The following is a 20,816-nucleotide window of genomic DNA, read 5'->3' on the forward strand; positions in this document are numbered from 1 at the left end:
TTTTAAGCTGTTAAAGAAAGAAAATCCAAAGCATCTGTAAACTGGTCATGCAATTAACAGGTACAGGTTGGGGAGACATCTCAGGGGTTAAAGTGCTGGCCATGCTTGCCTTGGGATCCGAGTTCGGATTCTCAGAATGCACTTAAACGCTGTGTGGGTAAGGCGGCCTGCGCAGAATTTCAGCCTCAGAGGTTAGAGACAAGGGGTCCCCAAGGCAAGCTGGTTAGCAATGAGCTTTGGGTTTGATTGAGAGACCTGTTTCAGTGGGTAACGTGGAAGAGCAATGTGCAGTGATTCTAGCCCTCAGACCTTAGCAGGCAGTGTGGACAGGCACACCCACCTACACGCGTGTGCCCACACGCAATCAAACGTGCACATACCCATGTACACCCCCCTGTGCACGCACACAAAGGATGAAAACAGCAATGAGCAGGCACCTTGTTCGTAAGACGGTCTCTGTTGAATCCAAAACGGAGGGTAGACAGGCAGGAGATGGTATTTTCGGGGAGCACCCGAGAGATCCTGCTGCGGCCTGAGATTCTTGGGTATCCCAAGCTGACTGTCCTGGAGCAGCACAGAATCCTTGATGTGTCCTGAGGGGCAGGGCAGGGCAGGAATTACTCATGTGAAAGATAAGGACCAGTCTAGAGGGCAGGAGAAAACTAGACGTTCCCCACAGGTAGTAGTCTTGGCTATGAACAGACTTTAAAGAGGACAATCAAGAGATGAGCAGGATTGGAAAACTCAGACGCTGTGAGCACTTCATCCTGCTTAGCCATCCCCAAGAACGAGGTCCTTGTTGGGAAACAAACACAAAACCATGACTGCTTCCTTGGTGTTGGCTTGGAGGCTTGTTCAGAAAGAGACGTCTAATCGCGGTGCTTTTTCTTCTGTCTGCCCCTTGGTCATCATCCCTCTAAACCTAATCTACTCATTCTGCAGTGCTTCTTGAAGTTTGACCAAGCGCCCACCATCTGCTAGGCTAGACACGGAGGGACTAGTCATGGATTTCTCACAGCCAGTTGGAGAGATGGTTCTCTCTGGACTCCACTCCAGCTCTGAGTATCAGAGACCAGAAGCTCAGGATTGACTAGAATTGTTAGAAAAGGCTTTGTAGAAGAGTCAGGCTTGGATGAGAAGTCTAGATTAAAATCTTTGTATGTGTTTGTTTGCATAAATGTGTGCGCACCCATGTACATGTAGGTGAGGAAGCTAAAAGGGGCATCACGAGAGGGCAGGAAAAAGTCTTGGGGAGGTGGAAGATAGAGAGGGCAATGATATCGTAAGGCAGAAGAGGGACCAACTGTGAAGAAAGAGGGGTGAGGGGCAGTCGGAAGAAGAAGGAATGAGAGCCTACACTAATGACGTGTGTGAAGTTACCTCCATGAACCCCATTACTCTGTACGCTGACATGAACGTTCATTTAAACAACTTTTAAAGTTGGGCATGGTGGCTTCATGCCTTTAATCCCAGTGCTCAGACTGAAGCAAGGGGATGTCTATGAGTTTGAAGCCAGACATCTAGACATCAAATTCCAGGCCAGCCAGGGATCTATGGAAAGACCTTGTTTCAGGGACAAACACACAACAAAACAAACATCCAAGCAGAAAGCTTTTAGAAAGGACGAAAAAGAGAAGAAGCAGACTTGAAGGGTGAGGTCGATTCATCATAGGTGAGGCCAGAAGAGACTAGAGAACTCGCTAACATTACGAGGTGAGGGACGAGAATGTCAGAGTTGTTGGGACTCTGGCCTCTCCCTGGAGTCTCACCGTTGTTCCTCCCGCTCGAGGGCTTACTTACTTACTTTATTTATTTTAATTAATTAATTAATTATTTTGCACAGGGTTTCTCTGTAGCTTTAAAGCTAAAACTTGCTCTTGTAGACCAGGCTGGCCTCCAACTCTCTGAGATCTGCCTGCCTCTGCCTCCTGAGAGCTGGGACTAAAGGTGTGCACCATCACCACCACCAGCTGGTTTGCCGACTACTTTAGAGAGAGACTTTAACAAGGAGGTATGTATAGCAAGGGGCTCACGAATGCAAGGTCCCTGCGCACATGCTAGATGACACCACGTGTGGATGTGAGATCTTTCTGTTTTTTGAACGCTGCTACCTTCTTGAGGATACTGGGCCCAGGCTGTGGGATGGTAGCCTGCCCTGCCGCGGCCCCTTCCAGTGACAGCCCTTTCTGGTTGAGAAAGCTCTTTCTCACAAGTGGTAAGCAAACAGGACAGCCTGGAACCATGGGACTGCCTTGAAAGTAAAATCAGTTGCCAGACAAGCTCACGTCTCTTATTTCGTTTCAAGACCCCACTTACTGGGGCAGCGAATGGTTTTCGCTCCTTCCCCAGGTAAACCTGTAAAACAAGAAGCAAGCCAGAATTTTCTGGTCTTGCGTGTTGGTGCTGAAGGAACCGCAAGCAGCGGAGTGAGGTCTGGCATGTCTTAACATTCATTTCTCATCTCCAGCAGTATGCCAAATAAAATACAGGATATCCAATTAAGTTTAAGTTTCAGATAAACAATGAACACTTTTGAGTGGAAATATGTCCCAAATATTGTGAGTTTCACTGTTTGTGTGGGCGCAGTGTGTCAGATCTGGCAACTCAAATTCCCACTTCAGATTTTCCTAAGTCTACAGAGTGCATTTGGGGTTTCTGTCAGGAGGAGGGGCGTTCTCTCTCCTGAGGCGATTGTGCCCCGGAGTTGCCTTCTTTAAGAGGACCTGAGATGACCTCAGACAGGGAACTTGGGAATTCTGAGAAGAATGTGGAGCCGTGGGTGCAGGAAGGACCTGCCTTCTGGGTCCAGCTCTGCTTCTGGCTGTGACTGACCTTGGACGAATAAATACTTTGTGCCTTTAGACCTCCTTTTTGTCTTGTCTTGTGAACCTTGGGGTTTAAGTGGGAAGGTCTCTGAGGCCTCGGTGTGGAGTAGGTTGGGAAGCAAGTTCTGGACTGAACTGCGGGACGTGAGGAGCTGAGGTTGAACAGTAAGAGCAGGGCCAAGTGCTCAGGTGCCGCCCCTTCCTTCTGAAAATGTCAGCAAAGATAAAAGACAGTAGCTGGAGCCGGGCGATGGTGGCGCACGCCTTTAATCCCAGCACTCTGGAGGCAGAGGCAGGTGGATCTCTGTGAGTTCAAGACCAGCCTGCCACAGAGAAACCCTGTCTCGAAAAACCAAAAAAAAAAAAAAAAAAAAAGACAGTAGCTGGGATAGAGGCTTGCAGACTACAAAGCTTGGGGACTTCGTCTTAGCGCAGAATTGGACCTGCAATCCTGGTGTTTCTGGCATCAGTGGGAAATACACCTTCACATCAGACTGAGCGGTGGGAGAGACTGGAGTTCACTCCCCCCACCCCATTTCCCCACTGACCTGCACACTGAAGTCTGTACATGGTATCCGGGGGCCATGTCCGCAAAAGGCCCCGGAGATATCTCTTGGCCGAATACCCAGGCTGGATCTGCCGTAGAGTCTGGCTCTCTGGCTTGCTTCGGAAATAGAGGTAAGGTTGCCAGGCTCTGTCCTGCTCCCTCTGTGGGGACACCAATCAGGAGATGGCACAGTGGCTGAGCCCCGAGTCTCCTAGGATGCAAGATGGCTAGCCCAATCCTCACCAGCAATCCAGAGAGAGACTCCCAGGAGGGGTCAGAAGGCACCAGTAACAGATGCCTTGCCTAATAAACACAATCCAAGAGCCCAGAGGGCAAAGACCTGAAAGGCTCCTGAAGACACGCAGTCAGAGAGGAAGGAGAAATGACAAATACCAGACCCCATCTTGGTAGAGAGCATTAGGAAAGAATAAAGCCTTGGGAGAATTCCTTCGGCAGTGGAAATCTTGTAGGTCTTTTCAAAACGGCCCCGAGGCAGTGGGAAAGAGTGCGCAGCGACCCCCGCCCTAAGTGCCTGTCCGGGTTCACAGGGAGCCTGACATTTTGAAAATATTTGACCGTGTTGCGTTTCATTTCAGCCAGGGAGAGTTTTATGGGATTTTCCCTCCCAAATTCAGTCCCTCTGTGCAAGCAAGGCACAGGGGGAACAGAGACATCTAGTACTTGATGAGGGATTTCTATTGTATGGGAAGCTTTTAGCGCACGGTAATCCTGTAAAATGCACGAGTTCTAGTGATGTAAAAAAGCTGAGGATGATTTGTGGAAGCCCGTGAATAGCCGGGTGGTGGTGACACATGCCTTTAATCCCAGCACTCAGGAGTTCAAGGCCAGCCTCGTCTACAGAGCGCCTTCCAGGCTGGGCCTCACAGAGTTTATAAATTCCTCACATGGAAACTTTGGTTATATTTAAACCACAACAGAGTGCGGAAGGCTCAACCAGGCGCCCGTGGAGTCAGACAGAACTCAGAGCTTTAAATTTCTCATCAGCACAAAACCTCCAGTTCCCCAAGGACGTTTAATCTCACCGATGCACCAGGACTCAGCTCCAGGTAGCATCCCCATAACAGAAGAACAAAAGCTGGTTTGAAGCAGGCGCTCCATCGGATGTCCTAGAGAGTCAGAGCTCAGACTAGAGTCCGGCATGCTCAAGCTTGTTAGGATTCAGTGAAACCCGACTCAACGGTCAACACAACGAGAAAGAAAGTATGTTAGCTCATGTATCAAAAGGACCAAAGTCTGGAGAGTAATGGGGCTGGTGAAATCAGAGGCTCCATGTCTCCTAAGTTCCACAGGCAGCGAGGCCCTTTGTACCTCTGAGAAATCTTTCACGCCAGTCTTACAGACACGCTGAGCCTGAATAACGAACACAGGAGACACGGAACGGGTCCAGAATGCGCTGCAGAATTGGACGGGAGTTTAAGAGAAATCCTGGGATAGTCTGCACCTGGAATTATGGTCAGGGTGTCAGCATCCACGGCTCATGCTGCCTCAGGACTTACAACCACGCAAGTCTTTAAGCCTTTCCGAGTCTCCAAAAGCGGAGCTAGCAGCATGTGAGGCGTGGGAAGTTCATGATATTTAGAGTCACGCGGTTTCCTGTCTTAGTGGCTCCCACAAATCCAGAGATCACACTTTGGTTCCTGTCTATCGGCCCCCAGGATTGCCGAGGAGGCCGATTAGGGTGAGAGCTATTCCAATACGTATAATGTGGGTAGACACAAGGTGAAATACGGAAGAATGACTTAGAGTCATTACAACCTCTTCTTTTTTTTTTTAAAAGTATTTTTCAAATATTTATTTATTTATTATGTATACAATATTTTGTCTGTGTGTATGCCTGAAGGCCAGAAGAGGGCACCAGACCTCATCACAGATGGTTGTGAGCCACCATGTGGTTGCTGGGAATTGAACTTAGGACCTTTGGAAGAGCAGGCAATGCTCTTAACCGCTGAGCCATCTCTCCAGCCCCCACAACCTCTTCATTTTAAAATATTTATTTATTATGTATACANGATTTTGTTTTAGTTTCCTGAGTTACACGTGAAGTTACCGCTGTGCCTCATTTTGAATGGTGTTTCCTGCCTCAGTTTGATTTTCACCACCAATTGGGTACGGGGCTCTTCCCAAAAGGAACTGTTTCCATTTGGGGACATGTTCTTCTACTGATGCCCAGTAACGAGTCTCAAGAGACCGCACTGCAGGCTGTGGGTGTGGCTTAAGACTGGCCTGTAAAGACTTCTCTACAGCTTCTATGTCCTGCAAGAGGCTGACGTTCCTCTTTAGAGCAGTCTCAGTGGCTTGGAGGAGACATGCCCTGCCTGCGTTCTGATCACCAAAATTAGTCCTCATTTTCTGAAGTAACTTTAATCTTCGTGACACTATTTCTTCATGCCTTTTAGAAAGGTGGATTTCTTGAGTGAACAAGGAAGTCATCTTTACTCAAAGCTGGGCTATAAGCTTTCTGGCTCTCCCCTGAATAGTGTCCTCTACCTCGACCCGCCGGCCCCACGACCCACGGGGCCACGGCCACGCCGCGCCCACCGCCGAGCTCTTCCGGGGGCCCATCATTCTTTTTTTATATTAAATTTAAATCAAATTTCTAGCAATACGGTTAGATCATATTTATAAAGAGGAAATCTAACTAAACTTACGGAACCCACCCGTTTCTCTTCCATATTTTTCCCAAGTCCTCTTTTCCCAAGAGCGTCCTCCCTGGTAACCACCCACTCAGAGGTTACTTGAGAACAGAGAGGGAGACAGAAGGGAGCCTGGGAGGGAGTTTCTGGATGAGAGAAATAAACAGGACAGAAGGAGGCTGTGGTGGGTTCAGGCTGCTCAGCCTGCCTTGGCTTTGCCAGTCAACCCTCTGCTGGCTTCTTCTGAGACGAGTAATTAGTATTCAGGGAACAGCCTGTTAGCCGCTCCACCTTTAATGAGAGGCTTGCTTGACAGGCTGCCTTTTCCACATCTACCAGGCCTCTCCCGGGTCCCTGTGCCTAGCCTTGCCTCTGCAGTCCTGTCTACTTATCCTGGGATAGAAGGTGGCTGTGCTCAGGGCTTGTATGCCTGCTCAGGGCGGCAGGGCACCAGGAAGGTCAGAATGGCCAGGCCAGCCAGCTGCTACCATCCTGGTTCTGTGTGTAAAAGTCCACAGGGGGTGAAGAGAGATGCCCAGAAATGCCAGGGCTGGCAGGTAAATCTCTAGCCTTCACCAGATTCTGCAGATGTATTTTGCAAGCCAAGACTCCCATGCCTGGCTGATGCCCCTGTTTCCCTCTGCTTGCTCTGGGCTTCTGCTCACCTATGTCTCTATTTTTACCACAAGATTCTGTTTAAATTCTTCTTCCTCCAAGAAGCCGCTTTTCCAGTCAGAGGCAGTCATGGTGAGAAGACGCCAAAAGCCCGGACAACAAAGGTACAGTTAGACAAATGAGATTACTCCAGAGTCACAGGCTCTGGCACAGCAAATCAACAAAGTGAAAAAGCCTGCAAAATGGAGTGTTTATAATACAAAGTATTTCTTCTGACAAAGGGTTACTATCCAGAATATAGAAGGAACTCAAAAAAGTTACTAAGAATCCAGTTTAAAGATGGGCAATTAGCCAGGCGGTGATGGAGCACACCTTTAATCCCAGCATTCTGGAGGCAGAGGCAAATGGATCTTTGTGAGTTCAGGCCAGCCTGGACTTCAGAGTGAGTTCCAAAACAGCCAGGGCAACACAGAGAAACCTTGTCTTGGGGCAGCGGGGAGAGGGGATTTATGCAGACACTTCTCAAAAGAAATTAAAACGGGCAAGGGAATTATGAGAAAAATGCATAATGCCATTAGCTGCAGAGACATGTAAATCAAGATTTCAATAAGAGATCACCTCACCCCAATTAGAAAAACTGTTATAAAGAATAAAAAGATCCAGGGAGGTAGCTCATGGGATAGAAGTGTTTGATGCTAAGCTTGGTAAGCTGGGTTCAACCCTTGGGACCTACATGGTAGGAGTAAGGAACCCAAGTTGTCTTCTGAACTACTCATACACACAAACACACACACAAGATAATGCATAATGTATGTAATTTTAGAAAAGCTGAAAACACAGGGGCTGGGGATGTGGTGTTTGCTACCATGTCACGGCCTTAGGTTCTGTCTCCAGCCAGACAAGCCAGGCATGGGGTGCTTATCTGTAAACCTAGCTCACTAGAGATGGGAACCAGAGCGTCAGAAGTTCAAGGTCATTCTCAGCTACACGGTGAGTTTGAGAACAGATAGAAGATATGATCTTTAAAAAGGACAAAAAATGACTGAATACCAAATACTGGTGAGATACGGAGCGAAGGAAATCTTACTACTGTTGATGGGCGTGTTAATCAGTATACAGCTGCCATGGAGAACAGATTGAAGGTCCACAAACACTGAAAACAGATCCATCACAGAACCAAACCCATTACTTGGCAATGTGTGAAGAAAATAAAATCACTATACCTGTATTCCTATGTTTATTTTGGCATCAATAGCTAAGACATAGAATCATCCCAGAAGCCCACAAACAGATGAATAGGTAGGGGGCCTTTCTCCCATGAGTGTTGGGAGCCCAGCATGAAGGTCCTTGTACCTACAGATCTCCGGGAAAACCAGGAATATTAAGCACACGGGATTGTCCTTTCAAAGGAATGGATGTGGAACCTGTTCTTCATTCAGAAAACTGGGAATTGAGGTGATTAACAGACTGGTGATCTGTGTTACCTGTTGGGCTAGACCATATGAGGCTCTTACAACCTGGACAGTCATTTAGACTACTGGGTAATAATTACCTAATAATCTAAATGGCTCTTACATTATCTGCATTGCTAGGAGCTCCCCCAAGCTCCCATAACCAGCAACCAGAGGTGTCTAATAGCACGAGAGATCTCCTCCATATCTTTATGACCAGGCCAGATCCTTCCTTAGGCCCTTAAGTTAGTCCAGGTAGCCTATCTCTGGAACCCATCTCCTTGGAAGAAATGGCATGTACCCTGAGATGAATTTTGATATAATTATGCCTCTTGTGCACTGGGGATTATATTATGCCAGGAAACTTTTTTTTTTCTAAATTATAACGAGTTTAAATAGGCTGGTGTTACAACACCTGGCGTTAGACTTCTCTAGAAGGTTTGGTCCAGGTTGACCAAGTCAATTGAACTGAGTTTTTGTTCTCACCTCTTCACAGTTCATTTCCCTGCCCGACACCTGCAGAGAGTCCCTCGCAGATGCTGTAAGAAGCAGACTAGACTGTAGACCGGTACTCCTGTGTTCTACCTCTAGGTAGGAGTGTGTGTTAGGAGGAGGTAGAAAGCCTACAGAAAGAGAAAGTTCTGGTACTCTACAGCACAGTAGGGTAGCCTAGCTCACAAGAACCAGCCGCCTATTTTACCAATAACTAAAGGGAGATGCTCCAAGGCTCCAAACAGAATGGGATGCTAAGCCAGGTCAAACGCCAGTTCTCCTGTTTACACACACGTATGTGTGAGCAGACATAGCACATGTGTACTGAAACACCACACTGTACCTCCTAAGTCTGTGCAGTCATTATGTATAAGTCAAAAATTAATGTATGCATTGTTGTTGTTTCTGGCTTTGGATTTTGAGAGACTTACTATGCTACCCAGGCTGGTCTTGAATTTTTGGGTTTAAAAGATCTTGCCTCAGCCAACTGGGTACACAGGACTATAGATGCAGATCACTATACCGGCTTAATAAGAGGTCTAAGATGGGACTTAAGAGATGGCTCAGTGATTAAAAGCAATAGTCGCTTTTCTAGAAGATCCCAGTTCAGTTCCCAGCACCCACATGGCAGCTCACAACTGTCTGTAATGGTTTCAGGGGATCTAATGCGCTCTTCTGAACTTGAGGGCTCTGCATGCATACGTGCAGATATACATGCAGTGATACACAGAATACATGCTAGCAAAACACCCATACTAATAAAATAACTGAAAAATTATGCAAAAAAAGAGGTTAGGACAGTGTCTAAGGGAAGCTGTGAAATGTCTCAGCTCGAATGTTTTTGATGGGATGCTACCTCTCTTGGTTTGATCACGACACATTGTAAATATGCATCTAATTATCACACTGTACCCCATAAATACACACAACAAAAACTCAATAATAATACAAGAATCAGAATGCTCCCCCTCTTCAACTGTTCCACAGCACATCACTGTTATACTCCAGCTTGTCTCGAAGATTGCCTGTGTCATGTCACTGAAACATGAATTGGAATTCTTCACCAGGATGTGCCCTCCTGTTGGATGGATGTTGTGGCTCCCCACGACAACGCAGGCCAAGAATATGATCACTCAGCCTCTATCTACTGGTTATCTGCGATCTGCTAGGCGTTGTCATGGCTACTGGTTGGTTAGTTCTTAACTCAGTTGAATCGGGGAGACCCAGAGTCTCTACAGCTGGGCCCATGAGCCCCATTTTTTGTAATCTTTTTGAAGTGTGGAAAAAGATGGCAGTAATGGTTGTGCAATAATGTGAATGTGTTTAGTGCCAGCGTGTTGGCCACATAAAAAGGGTAAAATGTATGTATGCTTTAACGCCCTAGGAGAATAGTGTAAACCTTATAAAGAATTAAATAAGGCTGTCATGCAATTAGAATGATAACAGGTGCAGCAATTCTCGGTATTAGTCATTATTATAAATACTCTCCAGAGTCAGTGAGATGGCTCAGTAGACAAAAATGTTAACTGTGCACACCTGATGACTTGAGTTTGGTCCCTGGAACCCATATTAAAAATCTGGGTGCTTTAGCATGCACCTGTAATCCTGGTATTGCTATGGTGAGATGGGAGGGAGAGACAGGAGCGTTGTCAGGGAGCTTTGGGTCAGCTAGGCTGGAAAACGAACCCCAGCAGCAGAAGCAACAAGGAGGATGCCGGCTTAGCAAGGTGGAAAAAGAAAAGTGACTTGCGTAAGTTATCCTCTGATTTCTACATGTGTTTCATGATGTGTGCATTCTCACACGCAAGCACATACATACCTGCACACTCATACCGTGGCAGATACACCCTCACAAACAAACAAACAAACAAACAAATGTTAAACACAGAAGGGATCTGATTTAAGGTATTGTTTACAGGTGATGGGAGCGTACAAAAGTCAAGTAGATATTGAGGCAACATTGAGATCCGCAGTCTCGGGGAGTTGATTCCACCCTTTTCTAGAAGGACAAAGAGAAGAGCAGGGTTGAGGGTCACCCACAAGAGTCTGGAGCAGGTGTGGGACTGCAGGCATTTCTTGTCAACTGGGGCAGAATGGAAGGGGAACTCTCCAGGCTTTCCCCTTTTTCCTCTCCTGGTCTTCTCCCAGTGTGCCCTACTGGCAAAGATCTGGGATATTGGCACGGATGTCTCTGGAATTGTATGGCGCCTTTGTTCAATCCCATAAACAGAGCAGAGTAAGAGAACAAATGGGCCAGGCACAATGACCTTTGGAGTCCCTTCAAGTTCATAGACAATAGGATGCCCATGCTAGCCGTGGAGAGGTCGGAAGACCCAGGTTTGGATCCTGGTTCCGTCACTGACCTCAGAAAGACACACAAACCCTTTAAGCTTCGGTTTACTTATCTGCAAAAGAGCCAGCGTGGTGCTAAAGCAGAAAAATCAAGTATTGGAGACCAACCTGGGCTACACAGTGAGATCCTGTCTTTAAAGGATAGATATGTGTGGACAAGGAAGGTTGCTGAGAAAGCCTGCATCTCACAGGGGCATTGGGATGACCAAACTAAGCAATAGCTTAAAGTCGCAGTAAACATTTAATAAATATTTCCCTTTCAACCGAGAAATTATGACTTCATGGTAAAGGGCAGTGGGGTTTTTGGTCAGGGCCATTATGTCTCTCTACTTCTGAGAGGGAGGGGACAGAAGAGGTTTTCCTTTCAGAGGGTCTGCAGTGTGATTAAGAAGCTTGGTAACCACAGTGGGAGACTAACTAAGAAACACTGAAAGCGTGCACAACCAATTCACACAGTGCTTGCCCTAGAGGAGATGTCATCCCATTGGCTGCTCTAAGAGACTAGTTTCCAATGTACCATGGGATGTGGAAGGAGGAAGCCGGGGTGTGTTTCTGCCCAAGGAAGAGGAAGAAGATTGTGAGGTGACATGTTCTGTTTTGAAGGATGTGTAGGAGTTATCCAGAAACATGCACAAAAGTTGAGTTGAGAAAAGGGGTTGTTGGGGTGAGCTAGTCTGCATTAGGAGAGGATTTGAGGGGTCCATCATTGAGACGGTAGGATGAAGAAGTGGGACATAGGGGTAGACATGGAAAAGCGAGCCAGTGTGTGAAGGGTCTGCCATCAGAAGCTAAAGTTTTATTGGGACTGAAAGCCTTTGAAACTAGGGAGTAACCCACCTTCCCCACCATCCCCAATCTAGAATTTCAGAGTGACACATCTTCACAGACTCTCTCAGGGCCTCCACCAAAGGGCTGATGCATGTGGTTTAGAAAGCAGGGGCCATGTATGCATGCATGTAAGCGCATCAGACAGAATGAACCAGAGGGGGCTGGAGAGATGGCTCAGTGGTTAAGAGCATTGCCTGCTCTTCCAAAGGTCCTGAGTTCAATTCCCGGCAACCACATGGTGGCTCACAACCATCTGTAATGAGGTCTGGTGCCCTCTTCTGGCCTGCAGACATACACACAGACAGAATATTGTACACATAATAAATATCTATAAAAAAAGAATGAACCAGAGGACAAAAGAGATTCCCCTTAATAGTAAATGCAGAATGGAAAGAGTAGTTAACTTCTGCTGATGCCAAAAGACTCAAGGTAAATAGTTAAAGAATTCTCATTTCCACAAGGTAGGAACATCAGAGGTTGAATTATAATACCCGTGGCTGTGAGGCAGGGTTTTGTGGGTTCTGATTACAGTCTGGTGTCCCCGTAACTGAAAGAGAAATATGAATTGATAATACCAGAGTCCTTTTGCTTTTGAAGTTTTCCCCATAAACGATCTGTGAGCCTCATGACAGTAGTTCTTGGCATATAGACAAAGCTGGAAGTCTGAGTTTCATGCCTTTTCCCCCTGGGGACCAAGAAGTTGCGTTCAAAGCTGCAGTTGCATTTACGAACACATCACCAGCGCCTTCCCCAAACCCACCTGTCTCCTTCCATAAGCCAAGATGGCTTCTTTGAGGTCTTGAAGCGTGTGCAGTTCAAGGTCTGGCTTCTTCCGGTGACCTCTTCTCCTCTCTTTGGGTGTCCACGCTGACACAGCTAGCCCTTCTGAGTACAGGATCAGTGCCCCCTTTCTTGTGCTGAAGGTCTTAGGAAGAAAGAGGCTCCAGGAGTGCTGGCTGGCACTGTCTCCATCCTGGGGTTTGATGACCAGGACATAGTCTTCCGGGGACTTCCAGTTCAAATAGTCCTTTAAGGAAAGGAAAATGCATTGATTGAGACACTGTGGAAAATCCTTCTGTAGCCAATACTGTCTGTGCAAAGTTTTCAGCTTTCAAAACTGTGTATTTATGTGTTGTTGTAGGAGGCCGCTTGTTTGTTTCCTGGCTGCCCAGACTCCAGAAATAATCACACATTAATAATAAATATATAAATATCAATATATTATTAATATAATCATTATATAATATAATATTATTTAATATTATTATATGATATTAATATATAATATATAAATAATAATAAACTATTTTATTTAAATCACTGCTTGGCCCATCACTTAAGTGTATTACTAGCTAGCTCTTACATCTAGTATTAATCCATTTCTGGTATTTATATTTTACCATGAGGATCGTGGCCTATCGGCAAGGTTTCACCTTGTCTGTCTCTGGTGGTGGCTCCACGGCTTCTCTCAAACTCCACCCTTTTTTTTTTCCAGCATTCAGTTTAGTTTTTCCCCCACCTAGCTAAGTTCTGCCTTGCTATATGTCCAAAGCAGTTTCTTTATTAATCAATGGTAATCACAGCATACAGAGGGAAATCCCACATCAATTGTGTACACACATGCCCAACCGAGTGCCTCGGCATGTGTAGAGGTCAGAGGACAGAGTGTGAGGTCAGTCTCTGCCTTCCACTTTCTGCAATCCTGTCCACACCTACATTTAATTAAAAATAATAAAAGAAATCTTAAAACACACACACACACACACAGAGAGAGAGAGAGAGAGAGAGAGAGAGAGAGAGAGAGAGAGACCCAACATAATAACAAAAGTTAGTAGAACTTGGTGCACAAATCCATCTCATTCCACGCAACTTTCAGGAAGCCTACAGACTTTCTGCAGAGTGCAGTACAGGTTATAGGCCAATTGCATCTCCTGGTAGGCAAGCAAGCAAGCAGTCAGAACTATCAAGGATGATAGACGGCTTGGACTAGTAGCCAGTTTAAATATGAGAAACTATTCCAGCCCACTACCATTTCAGCTATGCACAGAGAGGCTACCTATACATTCCAGATCATGGAACATTGCCTAATTTGGCTATGTATAGGAGCCTATAAAGGAGTTATATACTTTGTAAGTGTGTGCCATCGGCCACTGAAGTCCTTTGAAACTTTATATATCTTTTAACACAGTGAAGGTCAAATATCATGGCAAACCTCCACAAGGATAGAGCTCTCTGTTTGACCTATGAAGTTACAAAGTACCCCAAAGTGTTTATTGTTCCTGGTGGGCCTCAGGAGTTAAATTATGCCACCTCTTTAAAAATGTCCGAAAATGAGATTTGTTTTGTCCTCCATGAAATATGAATTCCACAAAGTTCAAAACAACCACCCAAAAGCAAAAAGAAAAAAACAAAACAAAAACAAAAACAAAAAAAACAACAAAAACAACAAAAAAAAACACCAGCATTTCAGCCTCGGAGCACAGTGCCTAAAAGGCAATAGCAGTCAGTTCTCCTAATATCGCCTACAGACCAAGTGGGAATTCTGGTCTTGAACCAAATTTTCAGTCTCCAGACAATCCAGATTCTCCTTCAGGCTCAAGCAAAGGCAGTAGGACGTGAGGGTGAGCCAGGCAGGCTGTTCCCGTGGCAATTGTGGGGGTCAGGCAAAAAGGGAAGATCTGCCAGTGACCTCTACCATCTTGGCTCCAACATTTACCAAAACACAGCTTGGGAAGACAGAACGTCCCTCCCCATGCTCAAAATGTGCTCTCCCTCCACTCCCCCCAAGTTCTAAGACTCACCTCTGGTTCAAAATAGACTTCCAACTTCTGTTTGTCCTGGACCAGCTTCCCGTGTCCCCGGCTCAGGAGAGAGAGACCGAGCATGTTTCCTACCCGACTACACCCTCTCTCAAGAGCAGTTCTTCTCGGTTTTGAAGGCTGAAAACTGGTCACACCTCAGGGTTTCCAAAGCTCAACAGCAAACCAAAGGAGACCCTGAACATTGGGCCTTTTATGAAATATATTTCCCCTCTCACAGAAACCCAGGATCTTCCAGCCACACAGTTTAGACAGAGCACATCTTTGTGGGGAGGAGAGTGGAACTGCAAGGCTCCTCAGACAGCAGGCTGTATACCCTGGTCTCCTGTGAGCCCTTGTTGTGTCCCTGAGACCTGGTTGCTTTGCTACAGAACCACATGCATCTGCGAATCTGGGCCAAGACACCACATCCTTCTCATTGTGAAGGGAGGTTGTTTCCTGGTTGCTAAGGCAGCACAGGGAAATGAAGTCCTTTAACCCAGGCAAAGGCACTGCTGCTCCACTGGCTGGGGTGGGGGTGGGAAGCTGTCCACTGGACATTGAAGGGACTGGACCAAGTCCTGGGGGTAGGAGGTGGGGTGGGAAGCTGTGTTGGGTGTCTTTTTCTAATGGGTGTTCATCTTGCTTTTAACAAGCGTCTTCCCTTTCCCCTGACTGTGAGCCTGTCACTGCCAACTATTAACAGACTCGGGAGTCCTCTAGGTCACCAAAAGCCACTCGTGATGTGTCCCTTGGCTGTGCCCCAGGATCCCCTGAACTAGACAGGAGGCTTCATTTTACTCATGGCTGCTTTGTGTGACTGGGAGACACCGGCAAGTTCTGACTTTCTTTGCATTTCTGGTTCTCAATGGGGGACATTTTATTTCACACACACACACACACACACACACACACACACACACACACCAAGACAATACCAAATACACACACCCCCACCCCCGCACCTCCCACATACCAGGACCATACCACACCACTAGAATGTTAAAAGTCCTGCAAGGTGTGACTGTCTTGCATAATGAATGTCACTGGGCACCCTTGCTTGCTTCTCTTTAATGCTGAGCACAAAACAAGCCCATGGGGGCCAGGAAGTCAGAGGACCCTGTGGCTAGTTAGGACCCAGTTTTGACCAGGGAAATCAAACAGCTTGTGTAGGTGCCCCCCTGCTGGTTGGTATTCAGAAGCGCAACAACTTGTGGGCCTACCTACCCTCCTCTCCGTGAAGCCTTCCCAGGGCTCCAGGTCATCGCCCTCCACCCCCACCGCAAGGCAGGCTCAGACCTCCTAGTGTTAGACCTCATGCTGTGAAATGAGATTGAGTGCACCTGGGGAATTAAAATTTTGACCGCAGAGGTTCAAAAATGAGTTTAATCAAATTAACAGTGAGGTAATGCTTCACACTTGGAAAGCTGTAAACAAAGCAAAGCAAAATAAAATAGCATTGATGAGGGATGCGAAAACTCAAAAACCCTTGTACATTTAAAATGGCGCATCCTTGCAGAGCGGTGGTGGTGGCACACACCTTAATCCCTGCATTTGTAAGGCAGAGGCAGGTGGATCTCTGAGTTCCTGGTTAGACTGGTCTACAGAGCCAGGATGGCCAAGGCTACAAGATTTTATTTTGTTTTTTATTAATTAATTTAAAAAAAAACCAAAAAAAAAAAAACAAAATAAAGCCAAAAAAGCAAGCAATAATAATTAAAATAAAATAGTGCATTCTCCATGAAAAGTGGTGTGGCTATACAAACAAAACAAAATAAAACAACAAACAAACAAACAAACAAAAAAAAACCAGGCATATAATCAACACATTGTCCAGTAAGTCCATGTTTGGGTATATTCCTCAAAGGAGTTTCTGGAAGCAGACACCCAGATTTGTCTTCCCTGTGTTCATAGCCGCACCGACTGAAACAGTTAAAACGTGAAATCGATTCAGTTATCCATTGACACACAGATGATTGAACGAAATTTGACAAATGTAGACAATAAAACATTATTCAGCCTTAAAAAGAGAAAGAAATTCAGAAATGTGCTACAATCCGGATGAACCCTGGGGTCATGCTAAATGAGATAAGCTAGTGACAATATTGGTCAGGTATGGGAGGATGTTACCTACATGACCTATTCACTGGACCAGGAAGGGGGATGGTGGTGGCCGGAGGTTGGGGACAGGATGGGAGGGGGGAGACACTGAGGAGCGGGGAGGATGGGGAGATGCAAAGTTAGTATACTGTGCAAACTGCCTTTAGGAAAATGAAAGCCTCTGGAGAGTGCCTCACCATAGGGTAAGTGTTCTTAGTTCTAAGGAACTATTAACTTAAATCTGGTTAAGAATGATAAACCTCTGTATCTTTTATCACAACTAAATTTTTTCAAATATATAGCAAAAATTCGAAAACAGAATCAAACACTTGTTAATCCAAGATGTCAGCATAGCCTGAAACGACTTGCTTACAACAAGTGGGACAAAACCCTTTGAAACCAGGGCTCTAAATAGTTTCCAGGGGTCTTAGGCTACAGTCACACCTATCAATACCTTTTCAATACCTCTTCAAAAAAGAAGACCCTTCACAAAGCTTCCTAAGTGGTAACTACAGCAGAGAGGAAGCCCTGGTCTAGAAGAGTACCTCTTCTCTGAAAGACAGCTATGTTCCCAGAGCTGGAGGACAGAGGGTGTTGGGGGGGGCATGGATGGGGAGCCATGGAAGACTACAGACAGGAAGGGTTAGGGTGGGACCTGAAAGGGTGGAAGTTCAGTGTGAAGATGTGAGGGTGGAGAGGGAAGGATGAAAGAAGAGATTTTAGGAGGCAGACACATGAAAGGGGTGACCTCTCTGGTGGCTACCAGCCATGAAGGTCAGGTACACACTGGCTTTTATTCCCTAGCCCTTTCCCGTCCTCTTTTTTAAGACAGGGTCTTGTATATCCCAGGCTGACCTTGAAATTGCTGCGTAGCCATGGTGATCTGAAATTCCTGGTCCTCCTGCCCACTTAGACGGGGTTTTCAAAGCAGGGAAGTGATGTGATTCCATCTGGGGCTTTTGAAAGGGAAGTCTGAGAAACTTGTAAAAGGTGATGGGAAGGAGGGTGCTTATCTCGTGAACCTCTGGGTGAACTCTCAGGACTTGTAACCTGGGCCAGTCTTCCCTTGGACTTGACTGAACTCGTCAGACAGGTCAGGAGTGACTAGTCAGTTGCTATATGACCATTGAGCAAGATACAGAAAGGGAAACTCCATCAGTTGCAAGAAAATAGAAACCTTCAACATTTTAGAAATGGCGTTGCTAAAAAGAGCGCGAGACACCTCAGAAAATTTTAAATTACAGTATTGGGAGGATGCTGAGTGAGAGCCGCAGCTGCCAGCTGAGCGGTGACTCTGCTTCTCAGGCTCCCGTGAACGTTCTTTGTGTGAGCCCCGCAGACTCTGAAATGTTGATTTGTCCACAGACAGTGAATGGGACACCAGGAAATAATGGCCATTCCAGTCTAGTTTCTCAAGTATCTCGCTTGAGAAAAACACCCAGGTATCCGAGTGACCCTTTCAAGGACCAGGCAAGGCAGCTTGGCCTCCCTGGGGTTGTAATCTGTGAGCAGACAGATCCCAAACCACAGCAGGCCTCTCCTAAATCATCGTGTTTACATCCGTGCTGTTTCATATGGACAGTGAGCAGATCTACGGATCAATTAATAGGCATTTAAAAGCATTTACCCAGTCCCCACAACAGTTTATGGAAAGAGCATTCAGAAAGCAATCGAGGTTATTGCCATTCTAAAGTGCTTGGGGATCCCAGATGAAAGGCTCTCGTAACCGGGAAGTATTTATAACTCGAGAAGGAACCCTCCACACCCGTGTTATAGGGCCACCACCCCCTGGCATGCCTGACCTGTCAGCCCATGCGGCGAGCATGTTTAAATTACACTGTAAATTCTATAGGGTGGAGACCGTGTTTTATGGTTTGTAAAGCATCATGAATAACCATGGTACTCTGTAAATAAATAAAAACCACATGAAACGATGGAAATAGATGCCTCACCCCCTGAGTGTTTGGGAATTTGTCCCTAGTTTCAAAGTCCTTGGGTTCAATGGATGCCACTCTGCAAAAGTGGTCTGGGAAATGACAATGGGATTTTTGTTTCTCCCTTGACCCTTTACAAAAGTGTGTTTGTGTAATTTTATCTGTCTTCAGTCTACGCGATCCACTGTTGCGGTCTTAACTTTCTGAAGAACACAGAGAGAATAGTTTCACAAAGCTGCACAGAGGTGACATACTTCAATGACTAACTTGTTGTTTATACTAGGGTGGTGGTCACTATCCCTAAGAGACTCCTTCAAGGCTAATATTTGGCTATCAGGAAGGTGCCACAATTGCAGCACAGGGCACAGCCTCCTCTTCAGTCTTGGGATGCTGCTCTCTCTCTCTCTCTCTCTCTCTCTCTCTCTCTCTCTCTCTCTCTGCCTCCCAGTCATGGGATGCTGCTCTCTCTCCCTCCCTCCTTCTCTCTCTCTCTCTCTCTCTCTCTCTCTCTCTCTCTCTTTCTCGCTAGCCCTCTGACCTGACTTTCTAGACTCCATCCACTCTTACATCACCCGTCTAGCTCCTCTTTGAAAGTGGTTTTTGTAGATTTGTCTGGGTCAGCTCTCAACTTCTTGAACTACAGGAAAGGTGAACTGAAGGTCAAGAGAGCTAAGCACAGTGATCTGCCACAAACACCAAATGCAGGTTCCAGGAAAGAAAATCAAAACTGAAAGACCCTGAAAAGATAGCCTCTGCCTTTGCCACGTCATGCTGCCTTATGCCGTGAGGGCTCTTTCATAGAAGGCCTTTTCTACACCCCCCTCTGCCACCCCTTGCACATAGTAGCTTCTCACTGAACATTTAGCGGTTCACTTTGTAGCACACTCAAAGAGATGAGTAATTATCTTTGAGCCATTAAGAGATATAAATGAAGAGCATTAAGAGTATTAGGTCAAAGCCTGTCTTAGTAGCTGGTAGTTTTCTTGGCTGCAGTACAAAGCTTAGACTCACAGGTTAAAAGCATCAACCAACCCAAGGCTCAGTAAACAAAGGCAGAAAGAGTGTGGGAGATTCAACCCTCTTGACCTGTTGGGAGAAGCACAGGCTTGCTAAGGATGAGTACCTGACTTATTCAGGTTCTAGAGCTGATTTCTCATGTGAATCTGGTCAGATGTGAAGGAAGACAATGCAGAAAGCAACACAGAATACTCTGGAATGTTAGGAAGGGAGAAGGTGGCTGCCTTGGCCCCCATAGCCTCTCTACTCTTAGGTGTAAATCAAGGCCACATACCCTGGACTGGCTCGGCACCAGGGATCTGCCTACTCAGCGTCTGTTTGAGAGGTTTGCTTTGTGACTCGAAAATCCTTGGTTCCTCTAAAAATCTTTGCTGCAGGTTTCATTTTCTAGCAGGGACACACATAAGAACTGCGGATTCTTAAGCTTATGGTGGGTAGACAGCAAGTTGGTAGGAGAAACACCAACGGCCCGTTCTTGGTTCTTTAATAACAGCGGATTCGGCCAGTAGCTCCATCAAAGGCAACAAAGTAACAATTCCTAGGGACTGATTAGGGCACTCCATCAATGGCAACAAAAGTAACAATTTCTAGGAACTGATCAGGGCAGCTCCATCAATGGCAACAAAAGTAACAATTCCAAAAACTGATCAGGGAGGAGGGGGCAGTTCTAACAGGAGCTAGAGCACGGGTCTTTCACAGAAACCCTACAGATATGCTGGTCTCAAGCCATTAAACCACAAAGATGGAAAAGAGAATGTTTTCTCTGTGTCACAGGTTTACAGTCCTGTTTGCTTGTTGAGACTGGGTATTACTGTGTAGCCCAGGCTGGCCTGGAACTTGTGTAGACCAGGCTGATCTCAAACTAAAGAGATTCACCTGCCTCTGCCTCTCAAATGCTGAGATTAGAGGCAGAGGCAGGAGGATCTTTGTGAGTTGATACATTCTAAGCTCCAGGACAGCCAGGGTTACATAGAGAGACCCTGTCTCAAACAAAACAAAGTTTTATTGCCTATTGTTAGAATGATGCTTATTTAAAGGATAAAATACCCCACAAAAGGCACGTGCAGCCAATAAATAGTGTTCAAGAAATACTTTAGTCTCATAACACAGACTTCACAGGAACAGCTTCCTACTGTCAGGCCATGGAAGGAAGGTTTTGCCGTACAAACCGATGCTCTGAAAGTCACTTTCCCAAAGAGGAGG

General features: G+C 46.1%; 2 protein-coding genes across 2 annotated transcripts in view; both read right to left on the reverse strand.

Annotated features, from left to right (window-relative positions):
- Kiaa2012 (KIAA2012 ortholog) overlaps positions 1–14,930 on the reverse strand; it is an 88,748-nt gene extending 73,818 nt beyond the window's left edge. Inside the window, 4 exon segments of the mRNA XM_050159306.1 lie at positions 438–593; positions 3,374–3,533; positions 12,525–12,791; positions 14,566–14,930. Of these exon segments, the coding sequence (XP_050015263.1) occupies positions 438–593; positions 3,374–3,533; positions 12,525–12,791; positions 14,566–14,649 (667 nt within the window). The 5' untranslated portion in view covers positions 14,650–14,930.
- On the reverse strand, positions 5,409–5,942 carry LOC126511856 (uncharacterized protein C3orf14-like). Its single transcript, XM_050159318.1, has one exon. The coding sequence runs from the start codon at positions 5,821–5,823 to the stop codon at positions 5,437–5,439; it is 387 nt and encodes a 128-aa protein (XP_050015275.1). The 5' UTR covers positions 5,824–5,942; the 3' UTR covers positions 5,409–5,436.
- Positions 14,931–20,816: the final 5,886 nt, after the last annotated feature.

Source organism: Alexandromys fortis, unplaced genomic scaffold (genome assembly GCF_014885135.2).
Source record: "Alexandromys fortis isolate MF-2015 unplaced genomic scaffold, M_Fortis_MF-2015_v1.1 scaffold_65, whole genome shotgun sequence".
Classification (NCBI taxonomy): domain Eukaryota; kingdom Metazoa; phylum Chordata; class Mammalia; order Rodentia; family Cricetidae; genus Alexandromys; species Alexandromys fortis.

Excerpts from the sequence above, each read along its gene's own strand:
- LOC126511856 (XM_050159318.1), bottom strand. The coding sequence starts at position 5,823 with ATGACTTCCTTGTTCACTCAAGAAATCCACCTTTCTAAAAGGCATGAA.